Source organism: Echinops telfairi, unplaced genomic scaffold (assembly GCF_000313985.2).
Source record: "Echinops telfairi isolate 266 unplaced genomic scaffold, ASM31398v2 ScPeMD7_7458;HRSCAF=8496, whole genome shotgun sequence".
NCBI classification, from domain to species: domain Eukaryota; kingdom Metazoa; phylum Chordata; class Mammalia; order Afrosoricida; family Tenrecidae; genus Echinops; species Echinops telfairi.
The window spans coordinates 39,571,427-39,596,033 of NW_022111358.1; the positions used below are offsets into that span (position 1 = coordinate 39,571,427).

The window sequence follows — 24,607 nt, forward strand, 5'->3', positions numbered from 1 at the left end:
GCCTCAGGGTGCAGTAGCAATGTTCGTAAGGAGGGAGGAAATTCTGAAGAATCTTGCTTTCAGTTACCTCACAGGGAGAGAGGAAGTCAAGGAGAGAGGTGGGTGTGACCAAAAACCTACAAACCTAAGCCATTTCCAAGGGAGTTCGTCTACCACATACCAGCTTGCCCCTCTCTTTCACTTTGGGCCAGTCATGGAGAGAAGTCATTGTCCCCAGGAGGCTATTAGGTCTCAGAAAGATGGAACCAAATTGGAACCATCCGCCATGTTCTCCCAAAACAAATGAAATGAGAAAGCAGGGAAACAGGAACCATCATCCTGACAAGACGTTGGTGACAGTCATTTGAGATTGCTCGCTCAGCCCACACCCGTTTCCTCCAACTCAGCGGGTGGCTCACTCTTCTGTTGGCAGACTTCCATGGAGGGTTTTCATCAGCTGCATCTGTGTCCTCGAACTTCATCTTTGGGACCAGGGCTGGTGGCAGCTGTGCTGGCAGCGTTCATCAGACCCTCACTGCGAGCTCTGTAGACGCCCCCAGTAGCTGACTGCAGCATCCCGGTGGGGAGTGCCACAGCCCTGGGTGCTGAGATTCTGTTCTGTGAAGACACTGGTGGAGCCTGGGCATGAGAAGATGGCCCAGGACCGACAGTGCGTTGTTCTGTTGAACACAGCACTGCTGAGTCGGAACTGACTTGTGGGCACCCAATAGCAACAGTGTTCCCCAGTGCCTGTGCCCCAAAGTGTATTGATCCGTTCTTTCAGCGAGGAGCATTGACGTGGTTTCCATCATGGTGCTTGTCGGTCACGGTCAGGAAGAACTCCAGGGAGGGTGAGTTCACGTGGGAACTCAAAGTGGGTTTCGAGTTTTCAATGTAAACCGAAGTGGTTTTCTGCAGGGGACCAGATCTTAAGCTCTAACTCAGTGAAAACCATGAAATAGGTTTACTCTGAAGAACTGCTGATATTGTAGCAATGGTGATTCTTAATGCAAAGAGGACAAAAAACATAAACCAAAGACAACTGAAACCCCCTGCCGTCATGTCAACTTCAGCTCACAGCAACCCCAGCTAGGTCTTCTGAGACGCTATACTTTTAAATCTAACTGATTCCTTAATTAATTTATTTTTGAAACTTTACATTTTTAGTCTCATTCATCTTTCTCCCAAGGAGCTGGCTGATGGGTTTGAGTCAACCAACCTTGTGGCCAGCAGCCCAGATGATTACCAAACAGAATCGATACATCATAAAACAACTATCACGGCAGCAAAGACCACGAAAAACCCAAGCAATATTCCAGGTAATAAAGCAAAACAAATGAAAAACACAACAACAAACACACTAGGAATTTTGTTCTGAGCCATTGGCCTACATATCGATGTAAAAGTTTCATAGTGCTTAGGCCTTCTAAGCCAAGCCCCCTCCCCTACCACACGGCCCTTACAAATTCTTTGCATTCCTTATTCTTGCCAATTTTTAATGTAAGAGACTTATAAAATATCCCTGTTCACAATTTTTAAAAGATTGAATTAATTACCAAGGAGGGAAATGCACATAGGTATCTTACCTTCAGCTCTGAGTGTATGCATGCACATTGTGTGTGTCTGTCTGTGTGTGTCCAAGTATGCCCATGTGCATGTGTGTCCATGTGTATGTGTTCGTGCATATCTATGTATGTGTGTGTCCATGCCTGTCCATATGTATGTGTCTGTGTGTGTCCATGTGTCCATGTGTATGTGTCCATGTGTGTATATGTGTGTATGCATCCATGTGTGTCCATATGTGTCCGTGTATGTCCATGTGAGTCTGCCTGTGTTCATGTGTGTCTATGTATGTGTATGTCCGTGTGTGTCTGTGCGTGTCCGTGTGTGTCAGTGTGTGTGTCCATGTGTATCTCTGTGTATGTCCATGTGTTTCCGTGTGTGTATGTGTGTGTTCATGTCTGTATGTGTGTATCTGTGTTTCCATGTCTGTGTGTGTTTAATTACCTCCCCCCACCCCTTTAGCCAGAACTTCCCTCAGCTTTATGCTTATTAGCATCTGTGGACTGGGACCCATGTCAAATATTTGAGATTTCCCAATTCATAGACTTTGGCTTCCTGTTTTGCCATCCACTCTGGCAGGGCAAGAACAATTTGCAATGAGAGAGAGAGAGACAATGAGGATGAAATAAATTTCATTTTACTCCTATAAGATACTTTGCGCTTGTGTGCACTCACACACACACCTGTCTGGATCCTTTTATGTGTTTTGCGTTCTGTAACCATCCATTTTCCTACACGTCTTATGAAATGTATCTATGCCCAGAGTGGAAGGAAGGAATTTTTCAAAGTTCATCTGTATAATGTGGGTGCTTCTCCAAGGACTGCTGATGGATTGCTTAGCGTTGTTGGGTAAACGTTTGGCATTACCGAGTTCTGACCATTTATTTTAAATTAGTCAAATCTGTAAATTAGCCATTGTATTAAAAATACTCAAAGATTTCCCATAAACGCAACGGCTCTGTTTGGCTCCTTATTGCTTCCACTCTTGTATGGCTTTCCTCTGATGTCCGTCCTATCGGAGAGATCACGCCACCTAGGAGTTCTGCTAATGCATTTTAAAATCATCTGATGGGCTCAGTTCCACTTTTTTTGTTTGATCGTGTCTGCGCTGATCCCTGGAGTTCAGTTGAAAGGGCAAGTGTACAGACACAGGATTTGTTATATCCCAGTGAAAGCAATAAGCACCCAGAGAACGCCCTTCCCTGCAGAACAGTCCACGTAGGAGAACAAGACAGCAAACAAAACACAGTGGTCATATGCAGATCGCCCTGCCCACATCCTTTGGGAGCCTGAGTAAGAGTCTCTGGACGGGGGCGCCTCTGTAAGGGGCACATGAAGACGCTGGAGCAATAAAGAAGTTCTAAATGTCGCCTGAGACAGAAAGAGCTGCAGCTTAGCAGAGTTGTCAGACCTCATTTTCTGGACAGTAAGTGAAGCTCTTTTGGTGTGTGTGTGTGTGTGTGTGTGTGTGTGTGTGTGTGTGTCCAAATGTCTGTGTGGGTGCTTCTAAATCAGTGGGTTTTTTGGTGTTGTTTTTAAATGTTTCCAGTTACTGGGTGCTCTCTTTAAAGAACTAGTAACTAGAATTTCTACCTCCCCACACACCCACCCCACCCCAAGCCTCTGAGCAATGCTGTATTTTGTAGCTTCAACAAGGAAATGCAAGGACATTGTAGAATGGGTTTAAAGTGAGGGGGAATGATCTGAAAGATTTCGACAGGCAAATCTGAGAGACTGAAAATAACACTTCTGTTTAATTATTCATGAGAAATATTGTGGGCAAAACTACTTTCTTATGTGATTGCTTTTCTTTTAAAAAAAAGGACATAGTTTATTTCCTAAGTAGTTGGAAAATCCTGAATATAAATGATTGCTTTTGTTCTTATTGTTTCTGAGCCTCAAGTTTCAATTGGTTGGGGTCGGACTGTTATTCTATTGACTAACTCGTTGGATAAAAGTTGTTTGAAGGCCAGCAGCAGAGAAAATACTTCAGTGCAGTTATGGCCAATGGGCATAATTCATCCTTCAGAGGGAGTTAGACAACCAGCATCTTGATGTTAATTTGGTTAGCTCTAGGAATTCTATCTCAGTTCAAAGATGAGAAATTACTATTCATCAGATGGAATTGGATTCCACTATCTTATTCATAGACTTCTATTATAAAAGATAAAAAATGTAAAATCTCTTGCAAGCTCTGAACTCGAACTTAATTTTTTTCATGATGGAACTCTATGTTGTAATAAAATTGTTTTGACCATCATTATACTTCCCCACCATCGTGCCCTCACACATCAAGCTGAAAGTTCCTGTATCTGAGGTGAAATGTAATGGTGTTGTCGTTAGGTACTATTGAGTCAGGTTGAGCCATATGAACCCTATGTGCAACAAAACGAACCACTCCCTGGTCCTGTAAAATTCTAACCATCATTGCTATGTTTGAGGCGATTTCTGTGTGCAGCTTGTTAAAAGCCCACCTCTTGTCCATCTGTTCTGACCCTCTCCTTCCCTCAAGCAGGCTGTTCATTTCCAGGGAACGCTCCTCCTGATAACATGTCCAATGTATGGGAGAAGTCTCACCATGCTTGCTTCTAATGGACAATCTGGATGTACTTCTTCCAAATGTATTTGTTCATTCTCCTGGCAATCCAGGGTCTATTCAATGTTCTTTTCTAACACCATGTTTGAAAGGTTTCATGAGTCATTGTCTGCCTCTTGCAAGTGCATGATGATTAAAAATACCCTGGCTTGAATCAGGTGCACCTTAGTCTTCAAAGCAATCTCTTTAAAGAGATTTGCCCAACACTAAACATTATTTGATTTCGTGGTGGCTGTTTCCATGGATCTAAACCAAACTCCAAAACTCACTGCCATTGAGTTGATGCCAACTCATAGACAGAGTAGGATTGTCCCTGGGAGCTTCCGAGACTGTAACTATTTATGGACAGAGAAAGCCCAGTCTTGCTTCCGAGCAGTGGCTGGTGGTTTCCAACTGCAGAGCTGCCAGATCACACCCAGAGTGTAACCATCTTGCCACCATGGCTCCTCACTGGGGATCTAAGTGTAACAAAATCCTGGTTACCTTTCAACGTTGCTCTTTTCACGCTGTTGTGTGGCGTTCGGGTGGTGAGGACTTGTGCTCACTGCTTGTTGAGGTGCGAACGCGTTGAAGACTGTAGTCTTTGCCTTTCGGCAGGAAATGCTTCAAGTAAGGTCTCTTTGCTTTCTTTCATCAAGCACGTTTTGTGTCATCTGCATTTCACAGGTTGCTAGTGACCAGTAGACCCTAGTGCCCCCACTTTTTGTTCTTTCATATAATCGAGTTTCTTGGATTACTTCATCATACAGATTGAATAAGTATGGTGAAAGGATACACTCTTAAAATCAGACCTGAGATAGTTAAGGTTTATTGTGCCAACCTGGCCGATAAACACAAGTGGGATTAATTGAAGGGCGGCGAGATAAATGGCTCGGTGAGCCTCGCCTTTCTAGTTCTCGGGTCTCTTGCTTTCTGAAGGTTGGACCAGGGTGCAGCTGCCTGAGCCAGTTCCCTGCTTCAGCTGGCAAGGGTCACTTCCTGCTGGACATCCCTGAGGAGAAGCCACATGGACCTACCCCAATGCAGCCCTGGGTGCTGGAGCAGCTGTGTGGAGACCCCTGCCAGCGCTGAGATGTTTACACGTTCACTGACTTGGGTTTCCTCCTGCACTTGGCGTCATTGCATGTGTTTTGTGAGATGGGGGAGGACTTTTTGGATTGGTGTTGGATATATAGGTTAATTGGTTAATGGTAGACATGGAGGCTTGGACAGCGCTGGGTTGGGGTGCTTTCTTAATGTGCACTTACCCGTCATATAAAACTCTCTCTTATACATATGAGTTTCTGTGGATTTGTTTCCCCAGTCTACCCAGACTAACCAAGACTTGTATCCTCTTGTTCTGTCTTTGGAACAACCCACTTTCGGTCTATGTACAGGCCTCACATGAGCACAATTAAAGGTTCTGGAATTCCTTTTAAAAAGATGGTATCTACAATTTGCTATGATCCATACAGTCAAATGCTCTTGCATATCAGTGGCACACTAGTTAACATCTTTCTGGTGTTCTCGACTGGAAGGAGAGGTCCATTGGACCTCAACGATAGCTCTTATTTCACGTCATCCCCTGAATCTGGTTGGAATTTCTGGTAGTTTGATGTCAATGCACAGCACCAACTGTTTTTGAATCATCTTCGGCATAATTTTACTCGTATGTAACACTAATTGTATTATTTGATAATTTTCTCATTCTGCTGATCACCCTTTTGTGATTGATCTCTTTTAGGCAGCGGGCCAGGTAGCTATCTTTCAACTATCTTGGCGTGGGCAAGCGAGCCCTTCCAGAGTTGCTTTGCTGTGTTGATATTTCTATTGGTATTCCATTAGTTCCTCGTTTCTCCCAATGACTCCAGTGCAGCTTAAACTTCTTCCTTCTGAGATGGTTGAATGTCAACAACTTTTTGTAAAGTGCCTTCGTTTCATTTTCTTTGGATACTTCCTGAGTCATTCAACCGTGTGCCTATTATTGCAAGGTGTCGAGTTGGTTCTGACTCATAGCAACCCTAAGCATACCAAACTAACCCCACCCAGCCTTGTGCCAACTTCAGAATTGTCCTTGTGCTTGAGCTCATGTTAGAGACAATGTGTCAGTCCATCTCCTTAATAGTCTTCCTCTTTTTTTTTTTTGCTGACCTATTTTCCCAAACATGATGTTCTTCTCTAGCTAGACACAGGTCCCTCGTGATAAAATGGCCAAAGCATGTGAGGTAAAGTCTCACCATTCTTGCCTCGAAGGAGTATTCTGTCTTGACTTCTTCCAAGGCCGATTTTTTCATTCTTCTGAGAGTCCATGATACATTTCATATTCTTCTACAACACCATAGCTTAAAGACATGAATTCTCAAGGCTTCTTTATTTAGTTTTCATAGGCATAAGAAACCACTGACAAGACCTTGGCTTGGGTCAAGTGCACTTTAGGCCACAGTGATATTTTACTTTTTAACTCTTAAAAGAGTACATTTGTTGTAGACTTGACAAATGCGAAGTGGTTTTTTGCTTTCTTGAGGGCTGCTATCCTGAGCTTTGATTATGGATCCAGGTAAAATCAATCCTTGAAAACTTTAATCTTTTCTCTGCTTATTGTGATGTTGCTTATTGGCCCAGTTGTGAGCATGTTTGCTTTATTTATGTTGAAATTTGTATTTGACCTTCATCAGTATGTGCTTCAAGTCATTTTTTCTTATAGTAAGCAAGGTGTCTTAGCCTGGGTTCTCATGAGAAGCCAAGTCAATGACGCTTATATAAGTATGTAGAAAGAGAAATATACTTCAAGACAATGGCACACACGGTTGTAGAGGTGGGCAAGTCCATGTCCAGGCATGTTCCAAGTCCTTTGAGGGCTTCTTGTGACTCCGATAGCTGCAGGACTATGGAGTTAGACTGCCCAGCTTGTGGCTACAGAGGCAATGAACCCAAAGTCAATCAGTCAGATGACTGTCGATGCTGATGCTACGTTCTTGTTCACATAGCTTTCATAGCACACGATCTTTGAGTCTTTCAAGATTGCAACTTGAGGTTTGCATTTTTTCATCAGTTCTCTAAGCCTGAGGAATACCAAATGTATTCTCTTTGGCTTTCTAATTCCAGACCCATCCACAATTTATTATAAATGCTTTACTCTGTCTTCTTGAACCAGCCTTAGAAATGTTCGGTTCCACTTTTCATTTGCTTTAGCTACTCTAAGATCAAGAGAATGTTTCAGACTCTCTTGTGATATCTGTTTGGCTTTTCTTTACTGTTTTTAAAAAAAATGATATTTTGCATCCTATTTTCTTTTTTATTTTTTTTATTTTTTTTTGCATCCTATTTTCATGATGTCCTTGACATCATCCCATAACTCATCTGATCTTCAATCATTAGTGTTCAATGTGTCTAATGTAGTCTTGAGATGATCTTAAAATTCAGGTGTCAAGGTCGTATTTGGGCTCTCATGAACTTGGTTTCATTTTCTTCAGCTTCAACCTTAATTTGCATCTGACTAATTGATTGTCTGCTATTAAACTATGTCTCCTTCAAAGGATGTTATCAATTTGATTCCTGGGTATTTCAGCGTGGTCTAGGTCATTATTTCCCAAAGTGGGTGAGACTGCTCTTGGGGGAGGGTGGTGCAATGGGGGAGGAGGCGCTGGAAAGATGAAGGCGGGCTGAAAAAAGCAGACAGCTGCATTTTATCCTGATTTGATTGTGATCATGTGTTATATTATGAACGTTTTTAATTGCCAAGGGAATACTGAGTAATTTCTTTCCTGAAAATGGATCTTTGGGCCAGATAAATTGGGAACCTGGGTTCCATGTGTATGTTATTGAAAAAGGTCATTGCAATGAATAAATCGTTGGTCTCACAAAAACCCTATCATGTAATTTCTAGCGTGGTTTCTATCACCAAAGCCATATATTCTGAATGGGATTTTCTTTAAAAGGAACTATTGATCTGTTTTCTTTGTTCCAAATTTTGCATTCTAATCACAAGTAATCATCAGTGTATCCTGGCTGTATCAGTTAATCGATTTTAAACAGCAGAAAACGGCAAAAATATTTCATTTCTTTATCTTTATTGCTAGTGGTGGATGCATACATTTGGACTATATCTGCATTAACTGGTCTTACTTGTCAGTATATTAAAGTCTCTTATCTCTGACAACATTGTATTTCAACATAAAGCTTGAAATGTTTTTTTTAATTATGAATACCATACATCACTTCACTTTATCATTCCTAGCAGAGTAGACCGCATAATTGCCTTATTCAAAATGGCCACGAAAAAGCTGTGCCCAGTGGTGTAGTGGTTCCACGTTGGGCGGCTTAGCCACAAGGTCAGCAGGGTCAACAACACCACCTGCTACACAGGAGAAATAGAAAGTTCTCATGTAAAGAGTGCAGTTTGAGGCAGTTCTACTCTATCTGAAAGGTCCCTATGAGTTGGAATCAATTTGATGGCAGTGAGTGAGTGCCTAGTATGTTTATCTTCCCGTGTTCCATTTCATTTTCGACAACTTCTAATCTTCCAAGATTCATTCTTTGTGCATTCCAAGTTTCAAATATTAATTATTACTTGCAGCGACTTCTTCTATTGGGTCCTGCCCCATCCACAAATGAATTACCTGGAAGTTTTACTGCGTCTCTGTCATTAAGGTAAAGTCTATTTTGAGGAGGCTGTTCTTCCTCAGTTGTATATTTAGGGTCTTTCTTCCAACTGCAGGACTGTTCTTATGATAACTGAGCCATCAGACAACATTCAGCTATTATGCATCAGGTTTTCAGTGCACAGGTTTTTTTTAGTCATAGCTTGCTAGATCTTTCTTCCCAGTCTGCCTTGCAGCTCTAATCTCTTGAAACCTGTCCACCATGAGTGAGCCCTCTGATCTTTGAAAAACTGGTGGTCTCACTTCCACATCACAGTAACACGGAAGCCACCACAGTAGGACAAATGGACAGAATCATGAATTTGTTGAAACAACATTTTAAAATCTCATTTCTTTCTTTCTTTCTTTTTCTTTTTCTTTTTTACAGTTCTTAAAGGCAGTAAATGTCTAGCCCCCAAGTACGGTCAAGGCTTTTCTCGTTACATGCAGTTTTTTTTAAGCTTATGATCCACCGTATTTCCTTTTTTGTGTGTGTTTATTAAAGGAACAGGCAAAATGCACAAGAAAAAGAAAAGCGTATGTCAGCAAACCCGAGCACTTTTGTACAAAAATGTTCTTAAGAAATGGAGGATGAAAAGACTGAGCTTGTTGGTATGTTTGCAAGTTTGCATATTTCCACATTTGGCAATGCTCTTTTGTTTCATAACCTAATGATTCTTGTATGTTGCTTTTTAATGAGTAGACATAATTTATTAATTTGAGGTGGCCTCTAATTTGTTAAACTCATAGCAATCATAAAAGTTAATTTTGATTTGGAAGGATTTGCAGTATTACTCATGTTACAGAGGACAGCAAGAACACGTTCACTGTTCAGCGAATCTTCTCATGGTGATCGCTGCTACCACATGTGCCTGCAGAACCAAGAAACCCAACATTTTTTGGCTCGATGAATTGAGGGATTTTAATTTGGTCAGCTTCTGTATTAACAAGAGACACCCACAAAGATAAAATCTAAGAATCATGACCAGGTAACACCGCTGATTACATTGTTAGGTAGACCAACTACTGGGAGCAACCTGGAATCTCAGTGGCTTCACACAGCACAGGGTTTGTCTTGCACTCTTTCCTCACTGTCAATCAGGTGCTTGGTAGAAATGGAATGGCTATGGATGAGTGAAGGCATCATCTTCAATTAGTCATTCATCTAAGGCTGCTTCCATCTCCTCGGTCTTAGAGTGCACCACTGTATCCTCTGCATCCACTTATAAGGACAGAGAGAAACAAAGACAGAGTGTTGTAGAAGGTTGGACCTGGTCCCAAAAGCCAGGCTTGAAAGGGATGCACATCATATCTGCTCACATTGGGTTGGCCAGGATTCAATGCCATAGTCCCACTTCATTGGGGTGGAAGGGATGGGGAGGAGGCGGAAAATGTGGTCTAGCCTTGTGCTGGGGCTGAAGAGATCACGGACAGTCTCTAGACCGTCTCTACCACCCAATTCCGTTTTATTTTCTCGAGTTTACAATACAAGGGTATGACAACCAACAAAGGTATTGCTATTTGCTACTTTGAGCATTTCTCCTGATTCTAGAATCCAAAACATGAAAATGAAGCTCCCTGCTTTTGTCTCTAATCTGTGGCCCAAACACAGAAAACTTCCCCCTGGGCATCACCCTGTCAGTTTCCATGGTGGCTGTACAGTGGTCTAGAGTCTAATACAAATGTATTGGAGGCATGTGCCTATCACATCAGTGTCCATCTTTCATTGCATGCCTTGTGCTCGGAAGGTCTGAGAGCAAAGAGATAAGGACCAACTGTATGGTAATACAGGTCTTTATCACCTGCCTATTGCTCTTTGATGTCGATTGAGCTGTTGAAGGAAATGTCATCTAAATGTCCTCTTTTTCTACATATTTTAGGAATGGGGCCTCCCCGTACTTTTAGGACTGTATATGGGCCTATTGTCATATTTCAGAATGAATGACCATATTCCTGGAATGCCTCCTCAGGAGCTGGGAAGGGTAGATACATTTAACAGATCTTACGTAGAGGTGGTATACACACCAGTCTCCAATTGGACGAAGCAGATAATGGACAAAGTAGCATCTGCTCCTTTTTTGAAAGGTGAGTACACTGATGGCAAAAAGTGTACTGAGACTAGATGACTTGATAAGGTGCATGCATGTTATATTTGTAGTAATAAGTGGGGGACAACTCGATGATTAGATGCCAGTCCAAGTCCGGTGAGTTTCTGTTTGCTCGTTTGCTTTCCTCTCCCACATGTGGCCTGTCAAACCTTGCACTGTGATGGAAGTCCATTTGAGGGAGGCCCTCAATTCGACCAGAATATTCCTAGACAATTGATCCGTAATTTCAGATTTTCAGAACAGTGTCCTGGAGAAATACAGTCACTCACTGGTGGTGGTGGGTCCTATCCCTAGGGGGACACATGCTTATAATGTAGGCGTGGGGGGCATCTAAATAAAAGAGATTAGGGTAGGTCTATTGAATGATCACTTCAGAACTATGAAAATAAGAGCGGACAGTCTGAAGATTATTTTGCACATGATGTAACTTGTAAGCCTCTTCCTCCTAAATGAGGTCTTAAGTAACTGAGGGGAGCACAATGGCATGCCAGGTGTTGTCTGGCTCTCTAATCTTTGGTCCTCAAACTTGGTGGCCACAGTCACCTTGAGGCCTCAGTTCCAGTATAAGATGAAGGTCATGGGAGGGGCTCTTGCTTCAGTAAGTCTGAACCTGGCCCTGACTTGTAACTACAATTATCCCTGGATTTTTCCTTCTCCTGTTCTTTTATACACAATTATGCCCATGTGATTTTTAAAAAATGTAACTACCTGCCATTTATTCTAGGAAAACACACAATTCCTTTCCCCCGATTCTTGATTCTAAAACATCCTTGACGTAAAATTTCCTTGCTTGCCTTTCTGGAAAAGTCGGAGTTTCCAGGGAAAAATTGTTCTTAGTTCAATCTAATGGGAAGTATTTGATGATTCACTTGGATATTCCATTCTGTTTTGGTGCATTTCTATAATATCATTTTATATATAATTTTGCCTTATAATCCATAGGAAGAAGTGTTGTTGGGGCACAAGATGAAAATGCCTTGGATAAACTTATTTTGGACAATACCCCATACAGTATGGCAGTCATTTTTAACGATGCTTTCTCATACAAGTTAAAGCATTTTCAAGGTTATGGAATTCCATATATGAAAGAAGAACATTTATCAGGTGACTTTCCCTATAACATATTATTATCATTTTTTAATGATTGCAACAAAAGGTATGTGGGGACGGATGACAGAGATGCTTTCAATAGCACGTGAGTAAAAAGATAAATTGCATTTTATTGCCTAATTTATTCCTAGGTTAATCAGATCCTCCCACTAAGGGATGATCCTCAACAAAACCAACATGTGGATATTCAGCTCAACAGATACAAAGAGTAACACATACAAAAGCAATGAAAACAAGTCTTATAAGTTTAGGTCCATGGATTGTCATTGAGACACTTTAGTGCAGAACCATAATCAGAGCAGAGCTATAATTAGGTTTTCAAGGGTAAGGACTTTCTGGATCTAGCCCTGGGAATAGAGTGAAGGGTGGCCAGGGAGGATACATACAATAACACCTGCTAGTGAGGGTGACAAGACTTCGTCTGACATACTTTGGCCTATTGTCAGGAGAAACCGATCCCTGGAGAAAGCCATCCTGTATGGTCAAGTGGAGGTGGCGGTGGTGGGGTGATAAAGAGGAAAGCCCTTGATGAGATGGATCGACACTGTGGCTGCGACAATAGGCTCAGGCATAGGGACAATTGTGAGGATGGCTCAAGCAAGGCCAGTGCAGTGTTCTGTGGTGCATAGGGTCACTCTCAGTTGGAGCCAACACAATGGCACCTAACAACAACGACAAGTTAGCTGATGGCGGCAACTCCGTCCAGAAAATGGATGCTGAGGATAGAGGCAGAGGGCTTTGAAGACCTTTAGGAAGTGCAAAGGAGCCCTGGTAGTACAGTGGGTTACCCATTGAGCTGCTAATTGCAAGGTCAGCAGTTCTAACCCATGGACTACTCTTGAGAGAAAGATGAGGCTGTCTACACTGGTAAAATTTAGTCTCAGAAACCCCAAAGGGCAGCTTGACTCTGTTCTACAGGATCGATGAGTCAGAGTCAGCTGGATGGCCATGGGTTGGTTTCAGGAAGTAAAAGGTGCCCTGGTGGTGCTGTGGGTTAGGATCGGACTGCTAACCATGAGGTCACCTGTTCAAATCCACCTTGAGAGAAAGGTGAGGCTATCAGCTCCCATAAGGATTTGTCGTCTTGGAAATCCTACATCAGGTCTCTCTGAACCAGAATTGAGTTAATGCCAGTGTCCAGTGTGCCATATGGATTCAACACTTGGCTGCTAACCTAAAGGCTGGTTTTTCTAGCCCACCAGCCACTCCTTAGGAGAAAAATGTGACGTTTTCCTTCTGTAAAGATTGACAGTCTTGAAGAGTCATGAAGGGACTTAGACTCTGTCCTGTATTGTCATGAGTTGGAATCCACTCAATGGCAGTGAGTTTGGTTTGGTTGGGAAGCAGAATTAATGTTTCAGAACTGTTTTCTTTTCTATTCCTTCACTGAGGGTCTACTGTGTCCCTCACTATTTTCAGCCCCGGTACATCGAGTGAACAAAGCAAAGAGTCAGCGTCCATGGAACATTCCAGTCAGAGATGGGAGAAGGGTGGGGACACGATCCACAACAGAACACACATATAGGTACTCTGTCCCCAAAACCAGAGCCAAACTCACTGCCATCAAGTCATAGAATGTCATGGTGATGCCGATGCATAGCATCCCTACAGGACAGGGTAGAACTGCCTCTGTGAGTTTCCCTTTACGGGAGAACTCGAACTCTTTATGGGAGTGGAAAGCCCCATCTTTCTCCTGAGGAGCTGGCCGGTGATTTCAAACTGCTGACCTTCCTGCTCACAGCCCAATGTGTAACCATTCGGTAGAGATAAAAGCAACAACGTGAGGAGATTGACTGCTAAGAGGAGCCACTTTAGATATTTTCCTTGCTGACCACAAGTCTTCTCAGATGAGGTGAGTTTTGAGAAGACATGGAAATGCAGAGAGGGTGTGAGTCACGTAGCTGGATTTCTTCCACCAGTACGACTGCTCTCACGTGAATGTCAACCCATAGCAACTCTACAGGACAGAGCAGAACGGGCATTGTGGGTTTCCCAGGCTGTAACTCTTTATGGGAGTAGAGAGACTCGTCGTTCTCCATCGGAGTAGCCAGTGGTTTTGAACCACTGACACTGAGGTCAGCAGCCTGATGTGTAACTGCGACAACAACAGGGCATTTGCAGGGAGAGCATTCAAGAGCGAAATAGTTCTAGCGCTGGGACCTTTGTGGAGTGGAGTGCTCTGTGCTTTTCCATCTTCCTTTTCGATTTCCGAGCTGCGGTCTGCTTGAGGAAAACCCCGTTATTAATCCCGTCAATCAGCTCTCTTTTCCTGAGTGGTCGAAAGTGCCGACTGGTGGAGCTTTCTCTAGATTGTTTGCTCCTGGGTCCGACTTTCTGACCCTCCACGCTGCCCCGGCTCCAGAACGACGGCTGTGTTTTGTATTCGCAGCTCACTGCTGGATGGGATATGAAGGGCTTTGGTGTACCCAGACTGTCTACTGGCTGAATGGATTCATGACCTTACAAACGGCCATAAACGCTGCTATTATTGAAGTAAGTGTTTCATCAAGAAGGTCTCATGATTAACAGAAGCTCCCTCTGGAGGCCTCAAAAGATTTTGATGAAAGGTGACATGGACTCATAGGTCTTGGCATATTTATCTATAACGCACATACAAGCTTACGTTGTCGGCCCTACAAATCCCATTCCAGGCCACTCCAAAAAAGCAAGGGTTGGAAGAAAGTGAGTCACACACAGGCGATTGTTGTTTCCTAGTGTACATAAATAAATGTTAGGTGTACACTACACTTTTCATCTATTAGGAAAAGTTTGAAAAAGTATGTAACACAGACAGAACAGGACCACATGGCATTGGAAAAATGCCCCCAATAGACTTGCTGGAAGCAGGGGTGCCCTAAACCTTCAATTTGTAAAAACTGCAATATCTGTAGGATACAACGAAGTGGAGCACAATAAAATGAAACAGGCCTGCACAGAAAGGTGCCCTGATGGCCTTGTCGGTTAAAGATTGGGCTACTAACTACAAGGTGAGAAGTTCAAACCCACCAGTCACTCCCTCAAGAGAAAGAGGAGGCTTTCTGCTCCTATAAAGATTCACAGTCTCAGAAGCCCTGGAAAGCAGTTTCAAAGCAGAATCAATTTTGCAGCAGTGGGTGGTGGTAGGGACCTGTATAGAAATGTAGAAATTGGATTTATACAAAAGACCATCTTATCTATCTCAAGCTTTTAATTTTCATATAATGCTAGGCTCACAGGAAATCTCAAAATCAAAGTACAGAACAGTCCTATGGACTCTTTACCCAGTAACCTCCCCACGACACCAATGACTGTGCTTGACTGCAAATCTCAAAAGTGGACTACTATTCAAACCTACCCAATGATATCATGGAAGATCGGCAGATGACCCACTTCTGTAATGATTACAGTAAAAACAAAAAAACAACAAAGCAAATACAGCCCATGGAGTAGTTCTCTTGTGTAACGAATACCTGGAGTTGGCTTGAGTCTGAACAGACTCCACAGTAGCAGTTTGTTTTGGTTTAGTGTTATGCATACAATTAGTGTTGCTGTTGTTGTTAATTGCTGTTGAGAGCCACTGGGTAGGTTTGAACTGACAGCACTTTGGGTCAGTAGCCTGGTGCAAACTATTTGCAGCACGCAGAGACCTCATCCCCAATATTTTAAAAAACAAACTGAAACCCGTTGTGTCAATTGTGGCTCATAGTGATCCTGTAGGACAGAGGAGGACTGTCCCCAATCATTTATAAACCTGTAATCTTTAGGGATTACCGATTGCCCCTTCTTTCTCTCTGGGAATGGCTGGTGAGTTTGAACCACTGACCTCATGTTTGGCAGCGGAGCACTTTAACCAGCACAACACCAGGGCTCCTGGCATACTCTAGTAGTGTTACCACTGGGAAACTGACATTGGTGTGCTCCGTGCAGGTTCACATAGCACTTGGTTAGCTGGTACAAACCAAAGAGTTTATTCAGATTTTACCCATTTCTCTACATTGAATAATGACTGTATTGGTTTAAACCCTTCTTTAGATCACAACAAATCACTCTGTGATGGACCAGTTAATGTCGGTTACTGGTATCAATATGAAGGTGTTACCTTTTCTTTCTAAGAGCCTATTTCAAAACGAGACATTTATGCTCTGCTGCTTGATTTATTTCTCCCCGTTTATATACTTTGCGTCACTCAATGTCACAAAAGAAAGAAAAAGGCTTAAGGACTTGATGAAAACGATGGGACTGCGAGATTCCGCATTCTGGTGAGTGCCTCATCCACGTGGTGGCGGTGGGCGTGGTTCATTGCCATGAGTCAGCGCTGCCTCCTGCTTCCCGAGTGCACCAGTGAACCAATGGGGCTTCATCCTCTGACATCGTCGCCGTGATTGGGAGCCTTGAGTCTAGCATGGCAGCTATGATGTAGTTTGAGTGCCCTCCTTCCTACGGAGTGGGACCCCTGTGATACGTGGGTTACGTATTGAAAAGTCTGTGATTTGAGCCCACCAGCTGACTGGGAGAGAGATATAACAACAGTCTGCTCCCATCGAGATTGCAAGCCCTAAGGAGCAGTTCCACTCTGTCCTATCACATCACTATCAGTCAGGCTCAACTCCAAGCTACTACAGTGAGTGACTTTGCCTTCCTTCAGGGCTTAGCTTCTAGCCCTACACTGCACATTCTCCTTTTGTCATCAGTACGATTTTCATGGGCTAATCTTTGGAGTAGATCATCAGTGCTTCTGCCTAGTCTGTCTGAGTATGGAAACACCCCTGGGCACATGTTCACCCTGGGTGATCCTGCTGGTGTTTGAAATACTAGGGGCATGGCTTCCAATATCGCAGCAGCATGCCAGCCACCATTGCCATGATGTGTTAACTTGTGGGGGAGGGGAATTGATGTAGGACATATGAATAAACAATGAAATATGGGTAGAGTGAAAAATTAGTCTTGTTTCAGAACATCTTGATTTAAAGTTGATACACTTGCTACGTTTTCTTTTGTTTGGACTTCCAAACGTTAGTTTTGTTAAATTTTGGCAGCCAAATAGTGATTTGCTGAGCACCTTTTCTGTGCCATGACTGTGTTACACCAATTCTACTGTAAAATCACTGCCATCGAGTCAATTCTGACTCACAGCAACCTTATATAGAGTTTCTGAGACTGCAAACCTTTAGGGGAGCATACAGTCTCATTGTTCTCCCTTGGAGCGGCTGGTAGATTTGAACCATCAACCTTGTAGTTAGCAGCCCAACACTGAACCACAATGGGGCGCCTGCCAGTGCCATCCAAACCGAAACTAAACTCACTATTATCAGGTCAAGGAACCCTGGTGGTATAGTGGGTTATGAGTTGGGCTGCTAATTACAAGGTCAACAGTTTGGAGCTACCAGCTGCTTGTTGGAACAAAGATGAAGCTTTTTACTGTTGTAAAGATTTATAGTCTTGGAAACCCACAAGGGCAGTGCTACTCTGCCCTATAGGGTCTCTACAAGACAGTGTAACCAGGACACCTTAGTTCTGCAGTAGAAGTACAATTACGTAGTTTGAAAACAAAACAAGAATATGAGGTCAAAGAAATTACACGTGTACACATGTGTGTATGTATGCACTGGTATCATAATAACAACAAACAATTGAGGGACAGATACAAAGGCCTAGCCAAATAATAGAAACTTGACATGCAAACAGTGAACGCTCCAAACTTCCAAGTCTCCAAAGTAAGAAGTTTGTGATGCAATTAGTTTGCAAATCCCACTGTTTAGGAAAAAGGTGGGGTGCGGGTGGGGGTGAGGGAGAGGAAGAATAACCTGGATACTTTACCTCAAAAGAAATGCAATGTGTTCATTACTGAATCCCAAAGAAGAGTTCTCTGTGCACAAAATTTATCAAGAAAATGCTCTTCATAGATATGAAAGCAATGAGGAGCTATTTCACACCTGACTTGATGGCATTGAGTTTTGAAAGTCATGTGCCTCCCTGGAGGAGCATTTGGCTTTTCTAGAAGTATATTTTATCAGTAGAGAGATTTTTAATTTCTACAGACACGAGTTGTGAAATATCAAAAGAAGAAATGGTCTTGGAATAAGAAGTGGAATTTTGTAGGGAACTTGGGAAAGCACCAGGAATAAACCTTGGAACCTTCTAGATGTCGCTAGAAACCCTCCTTGCTAGAGGGATGAGCAGGGGGTATGCTTATCAATGAGACCTCCCCCCAGTCCAGGGCACCTCTGTACCCACCTGAGACCAGGGAGGATGGAGTCAGCTCTATAATAAAGTCAGAAAGGTATTGGGCTTTGAGTTGGATTTATCCTCTATAGATAAAAGATTCTTAGTACTTGTGAAAAATGTAATCCGCATTTTTTTATGTGTGCTAGCTGAGAGCACGGGGATGTCTATAGATTCCTTAAAATCTCCCGCTGCCCTTAGCCCGGGTTCTTTTTTCTACATAACCCTTCATCTGCAATTCTCCTCCCCTGAGGGGTTTTAAGTTCCTCAGTGAAGCAATTCCTTTCTGGACACCGGAAGTGGGCTCCGCAGAGTGTGTATGGTGTTTCCCAAAATGTGGATATTTTCAACACAACTGGAATCATTGGAATGATAGGAACTTTAAAAATTGGAGTCACATAAACAAACATTGAATTCAGCAGAAGCATGAGCTGCTGGGATTGACTGATGTCCTATTAGCTTGGTTGTTGATTTACCTGGTAACTTTAAATAACTGAAAACTTTAGGTATTGTTTCTCCTTCTAGGACCTCTGGGTATAAAGCAGTTACTCTTTGGGCGGCTAACCCCCTGGTCAGCAGTTTGAAACCACCAGCCACTCCTTGAGAGAAAGATGAGGCTTTCTGCTCCTTTAAAGATTTGCAGCCTTGGAAACCCCCATGGATTTCCAAGAGAATAGGACAGTTCTATTCTGTCCTCTAGGGGCGCTATGAGTCGGAATTGACTCGATGGTGTGCATGTGGAGTCTTTGAAGGAAAGTGAGCGACCTGCTCGATGCGATCTTGAATAGTCCAGTTATCATGGGCCACATAGGCCACCATAGTTTCTTGATTGATCAGCAACTGTTAAGTTCCCCTCCAGTTCAACAATTGGAATAGTTTTCAAATAATTCTTGTGCCTTTTCCTAAAAAATCATATACAAGAATGTTCTTAGTGGCATTGTGGTAGTAGAAAATAATATTAAAATCAAAATACCGTATATACTCGAGTATAGGTCAAGTTTTTCCAGCACATTTTTTAATGAAGTTTTGGTGGTAACATTAGGTGCCTCAGTGGATATTCGGGCCAGATTATACTCGAGTATATACGGTAATTTAAAATGGGGTAGGGGTAATCGAACTGTCAGCACATAAGAGAATATATTCATGAGAAATATTAATATTTTTGGGTATTACCCAGTATTGAACCACATAGTATCTCTATGGGATAAAGACTTGGTGGTTTGTTTCAGTAAATTTTACAGCTGAGAAAACTCTGCGGGGCAGCTCTTCCTTGTCATATGTGGGCTTTATGAGTCAGAATTGATTCAGGGGCACCCAATAAGAAGTGTATAATATTGCTAATGTTGGTTGATAAAAGTAAGTTGCAAAAGAATATGCCCAGCATTATTCTAAATATACCACACTTACGCTACAATAAAATGGCACAGAACTAATAACCCAAACTGTAGACCATATAGCCATGCCAATATCAGTTACATAGTTGGCTTGGGCATCCTTTCTGATTGGTTGATACCTGTGCTGTACCAGTGTTCAGGGTCTTCAGTATCACCTATGTGCACATCTAGTAAAGGAAGTAAAGATGTATGCGAACTACAAGCAGTGTGTTTCAGAAAGCAGTGTTCTTTCTTTTGGGGCAGAGAAAGGATCCCTGAGCTCAGAAAAAGGCTGGACAGGGCGACTCCACTACGTCCATCCTGGTTATGACTGTACCAGCTAGAAGGGCAATCACTGTATCATCCTCTACATATCACTGTATGTTTTCTTCGTGTGTTTTAACGATTTCCTAAAAGCTTAACATGATTTAACTTTTCGTCTCCCTTAGGTTTTCTTGGGCTTTGACCTATGCTGGCTTCATCTTCATTATTTCCATGTTAATTGCAATTGTGATCACAGCTACCAAAACAATTGTCATGACGGGCTTTGTGGTCATATTTACCCTCTTTTTCCTGTTTGGCTTGTCTCTGGTAAGTTCACCCGTTGACTGGCCCTTTACCTGCTTCTGGTCTCAGCTCTACTGAGCAAGTATGAATGGTCTCCATAGGGTCCCCTTTCTGAGAACTCCCTACAAACAAACTCTGCTTTATATCCAGGTCTGACTTGACAGAATGATCAATCAAGAAGGAAAAAAAACCCCACAAAGAATACCAAAAATTTTACATGTTTTATTTTCTTTCTAAAATATGCCAAGGTCATGATTGGTCATGTTGTGCAATTCATCTTCCTCTGCATGGGCCCCTGTCATGCATCCCTGTATCTCTTCACCCTGTAATATCCCACCTTGCAGTAACTTCACACTTCATTCTCCCTCCGTTCTCTGAAGAGGGCCTCTGTATTTTTCCCTTCCAGGATGTTTTCTGCCAAGTGTCTGTCCGTTATAAGTTCTTAGAACATCAGAAAACAAAAACTAAAAAAGACCAGGTAATCGTGAGTTGATTCTGACTTGTGGTGGCCTTCATAGGGTTTTTAAGGGCTGTGTTTTGTTTTTAAAAAGCTCATTGGCCCTTTCTTTTTAGGCACCTCTAAAGGCACCTCAGCCCTTTAAGTTAGCAGACAAGTACACTGTGTTTGGCCAGGTTGACTAGAGAAACAAATCCAGCAACACTCATCTATGTGTAAGAAAGAGCTTTATATTGAGAAATAATTATATATCAAGAAAACATCCTTGCTCAGTCCAACTCAAGTCCCTGAGTTTGATACTAGTCCACAAGTCATTCTTCAGACTCACACAGCCACACACAATGATGCAGAGCGCAGGAAGAGCAGAGGCTGGTGCATGCAGAGTCTTGTGGATCCACAGTTGGTGGCAACTTGGCAGGGCTGCGGCAGCTCTCAGGGTGGCCAGCAAGCAGGAGAGTGAAGACGGAGAGGTTTCCCAGGCCCTCCTTAGCAGAGAACCACCCCAACAAGGAGGCATCATCAGGCTGTGACCTGATTGACAGGTTGGATACCACCCCCTACACTTTGATCTTCAAGTTGACATACAATTGCATAACTCTCACATACATAGACCATTCCACACCACTCAGGAATTCCGAGGCCATTCCTTGAGCTTTTTTCAACTTCTCATGTCTACATTTCTACCCTTTCCCCAGCCCTTCCTCCAACTTCTTTCTACCCTCTTCTCAGGAATAAAAGTCCAGAGTCTGGGCAAACAGGCATATCGATGTGAACTAGGAGGTCAGAATGGGGACCCAAAGCTCATCTGTAGACAATTGGACTTCCCCTCACAGAAGGGTCACAAGGAAGGGATGAGTCAGCCAAGTTGGTTTTAGTACCAACAAAACACAATAGTTTTTTAATGCTAGTTTTTTTATGTCCGCGCACCCCCCTCCCCATTACCATGACCTTACAGCAGATCTGGCTAGACTGGAGCACATACATTAGCACAGATAAGAGCTCTCGACACATGGAATCCAGGACAGATAACCCCCTCAGGAACAGTAATGGGGGTAGTGATACTGGGAGGGTAGGGAGAAGGTGGGGGAAGAACAGGAAGAAAGGGGGAACGGAACGCAATGATCGACGTATAACCGGCCATCCCCTCCCAAGGGGATGAACAACAGAAACGTGGTGAGGGGAGAAAGCGGATGGTGTAAGATATGAAAATAACAATAATTTATAATTTATCAAGGGTTCACAAGAGTGGGAAGAGGAGTGGAGAGGAGCTGATACCAAGGGCTCAAGTAGAAAGAAAATGCTTTGAAAATGATGATGGCAACATATGCACAAATGTGATTGATAAAATTGCTAAATGGATTGTTATACGAGCTGTAAGAGCCCTCAATAAAATGATTTTTCAAAAGAGAGAGATAAGGAGCTCTGGTGAGGTAATGGTTTCATGGTGCACTGCTAACTGCAGGGTCAGCAGTTCGAGCCCACCAGCTGCTCTGTGGAAGAATGAGACTCTCTGCTCCTATAAAGGTTCACAGCCTTGGAGACTTAAAGGGGCAGCTCTCCTCTGGCCACAGCGGAATTCTATGAGCGGAATCCTCAATAGCAATGGGAGGGTTGAAAAGGAAGTTGAGGGAAGGATGGAGACGAATCGTGTCAATACTTTCATCATTGTTTCAATGTTAGGATTTCATATTAGGATATAAAGGCCCTTATTGTATAGTGTTAACAATGACTCTCTGTGAACAAGTAGATGATCGCTAACTCTCTCCTCCCTCTTTCAGATAACATTAGTGTTCCTGACAAGTGTGCTGCTAAAGAAAAGCTCCCTCACCAGCTTGGCTGTGTTGCTCCTTACTCTCTTCTGGGGGTGTGTAGGATTCACTGTATTGCACAAACAAATTCCTGCATCTCTGGTGTGGATTTTGAGCATTTTTAGCCCCTTTGCCTTCACTGCGGGGATGGCTCAGGTAAGAACGTAGTTAACTGGTTCATTATTGAACTTTGAAAAATGCTATGTTTCATGACTCTCGATAATCAACGTACTTTTCAAAATCTTAACTTTGGTTCTAAGCAATTCTTCTACTATAAAGTTGTTTTTTTTAAGGCTTAGAAAAGCTTTTCTATTGTGGATTAAGTGGGGAAGGTTTACTGAGCAGATACAATGATTTATTCACATTTCCTTTCCTGTCATTGATTGCAAGCCACACAAACATCACTTACCTGATGTCCTTCCTGTGTTTACCATTTCCATTCTTCTCTTGTTCCTAATGCTTCTGTTCTTTGTCCTTGGACACGTGCTGCATTCCAGAGGGTTTACAAGGCTGTGGCCTTTCTAAAGTAGAGCATCCAGCTTACTTGCCGAGATGTTTGCTGGGTGCATTTGAACTACTGACTTTTCAAATAGTCATCCATTGGTAAGTTGTCAAGGATTTTGCCTCCCTTGGATCCACAATCAATACGCATGGAGGCAGCAGTTAAGAAATCAACGGACATATTTAACTGGGCAAATCTGCTGCACAAGACCTCTTTGAAGAGTTGAAGAGCAAACAGATCTTAGAAGAAATGTAGTCAGAATTCTCCTTAGAAGCAAGAATGGTGAGATTCTGCCTCACATAATTTGAATATTGTGTTAGACAGGGTTCTCTAGAGAAACAAAACCTGAATGCTAATACTTTTATATATATTTGTACAGATAGATAATATAAGAAATAAACAATTAATTAAATTATAAAGCAGCACACATGGCTCAGTGCAACTCACCCCCGTGAGACAGTTGTGAGACACTGGTAGTCCTTCAAGTCTTGAGGGCTGTCAGGTAGTCCTCTGTAGAGCAATTCAGGCTATCCAGGCACAGGCAGCGAACAGCAAGGCAGGTCACTGACAGTCCCCAGCTCAAGAGATGTAAATTCCAATGGTGTGGCGAAGCAGGTCTTGAAGGAACCTCAGATTCCAGCGACACAGTCCACGGGTTAGGTGTCCCACAGGTACTGTAGCTCGCAAATTGAAGCATAGAACAAGTAAGGCAGCTGCACACTGGTCCGATGATCAAAGAGCAAGAGACAAGACAGAAGAGGCTCACCGAGTCATTTATCTCTCCGCCCTTCAATGAATCCCACGTATGTTTATCGGCCAGGTTGGCACAATAAACTAACTACCTCAAACATGTTAGCAGGAGAGAGCAGTCCCTGGAGAAGGGCATTATCCTTGGTAAAGTAGACAGTTATTGAAAAAGAGGAAGACCCTCAAGGAGAGATGGATGTAAGTGGCAGTGGGCTCCAATAGTGCCACGCTGAGTCAGAAACAACTCAGGGGCACGTAACAACAAAAGTACTGTGTTGAGTGAGAGCTTTGACTTGGGAATTGAAATTCTTATATTCAGATTCCAGCTTTGCCACTGCTAGCAATGCAAATCTGATGTTGGCAGGTTAAGCTACTGAAATTCTTTGTTTCTCGGTTATTATCATATGTGAAAGGAAGATGCAAATAACAATCCATACCCTATAGACTTATGAGGCAGGTTAAGTGAGACAATATAAAAAGTTCTCAGAATAGTTCTAGAACATAACTCCACGTTAAGTGTAACTCACTGCCATCAAGTCGATTTCCAGCTTACTGTGACCCTATGACAAAGCATTACTGTTCCCTAGGACCCCCGGCATCATAGTGGTTATGAGTTGGGATGTGATCTGAAAGGTCAGCAGTTGGGAGGAAGCTGGGGCTTTCTACACCTGTAAACAATTGCTACCATCTCGGAAATTCATGTGGCAGTTCTACTCTGTCCTATAGGGTGGCCATGATTCCACATGGTCTCCATAGCAGTGGGCTCAGGTAAGGGTTTCTGAAGCTGTAAAAGTTTATGGACTCAGCATCTTCCCGACATGATTGCTGAAGACAAAGTGGGTGCATAAGCAAATGTGGTGAAGAAAGCCAATGGTGCCCGGCTATCAAAAGATATAGCACCTGGTGTCTTAAAGGCTTGAAGGTAAACAAGCGGCCATCTAGCTGAGAAGCAACAAAGTCCACATGGAAGAAGCACA

The 24,607-nt window shown here is 42.8% G+C and overlaps 1 protein-coding gene across 1 annotated transcript in view; it reads left to right on the top strand.

Moving 5' to 3' along the window:
• The first annotated feature begins 2,787 nt into the window (after positions 1–2,787).
• The window catches only part of ABCA6 (ATP binding cassette subfamily A member 6), a 75,223-nt gene continuing 53,403 nt past the window's right edge, over positions 2,788–24,607 (top strand). Inside the window, exons 1-8 of the mRNA XM_045299486.1 lie at positions 2,788–2,968; positions 9,263–9,369; positions 10,638–10,842; positions 11,808–11,969; positions 14,365–14,468; positions 15,987–16,213; positions 19,999–20,140; positions 22,352–22,537. Coding sequence (XP_045155421.1) covers positions 9,274–9,369; positions 10,638–10,842; positions 11,808–11,969; positions 14,365–14,468; positions 15,987–16,213; positions 19,999–20,140; positions 22,352–22,537 — 1,122 coding nt within the window. The 5' untranslated portion in view covers positions 2,788–2,968; positions 9,263–9,273. The remainder of the gene's footprint in view (positions 2,969–9,262; positions 9,370–10,637; positions 10,843–11,807; positions 11,970–14,364; positions 14,469–15,986; positions 16,214–19,998; positions 20,141–22,351; positions 22,538–24,607) is intronic.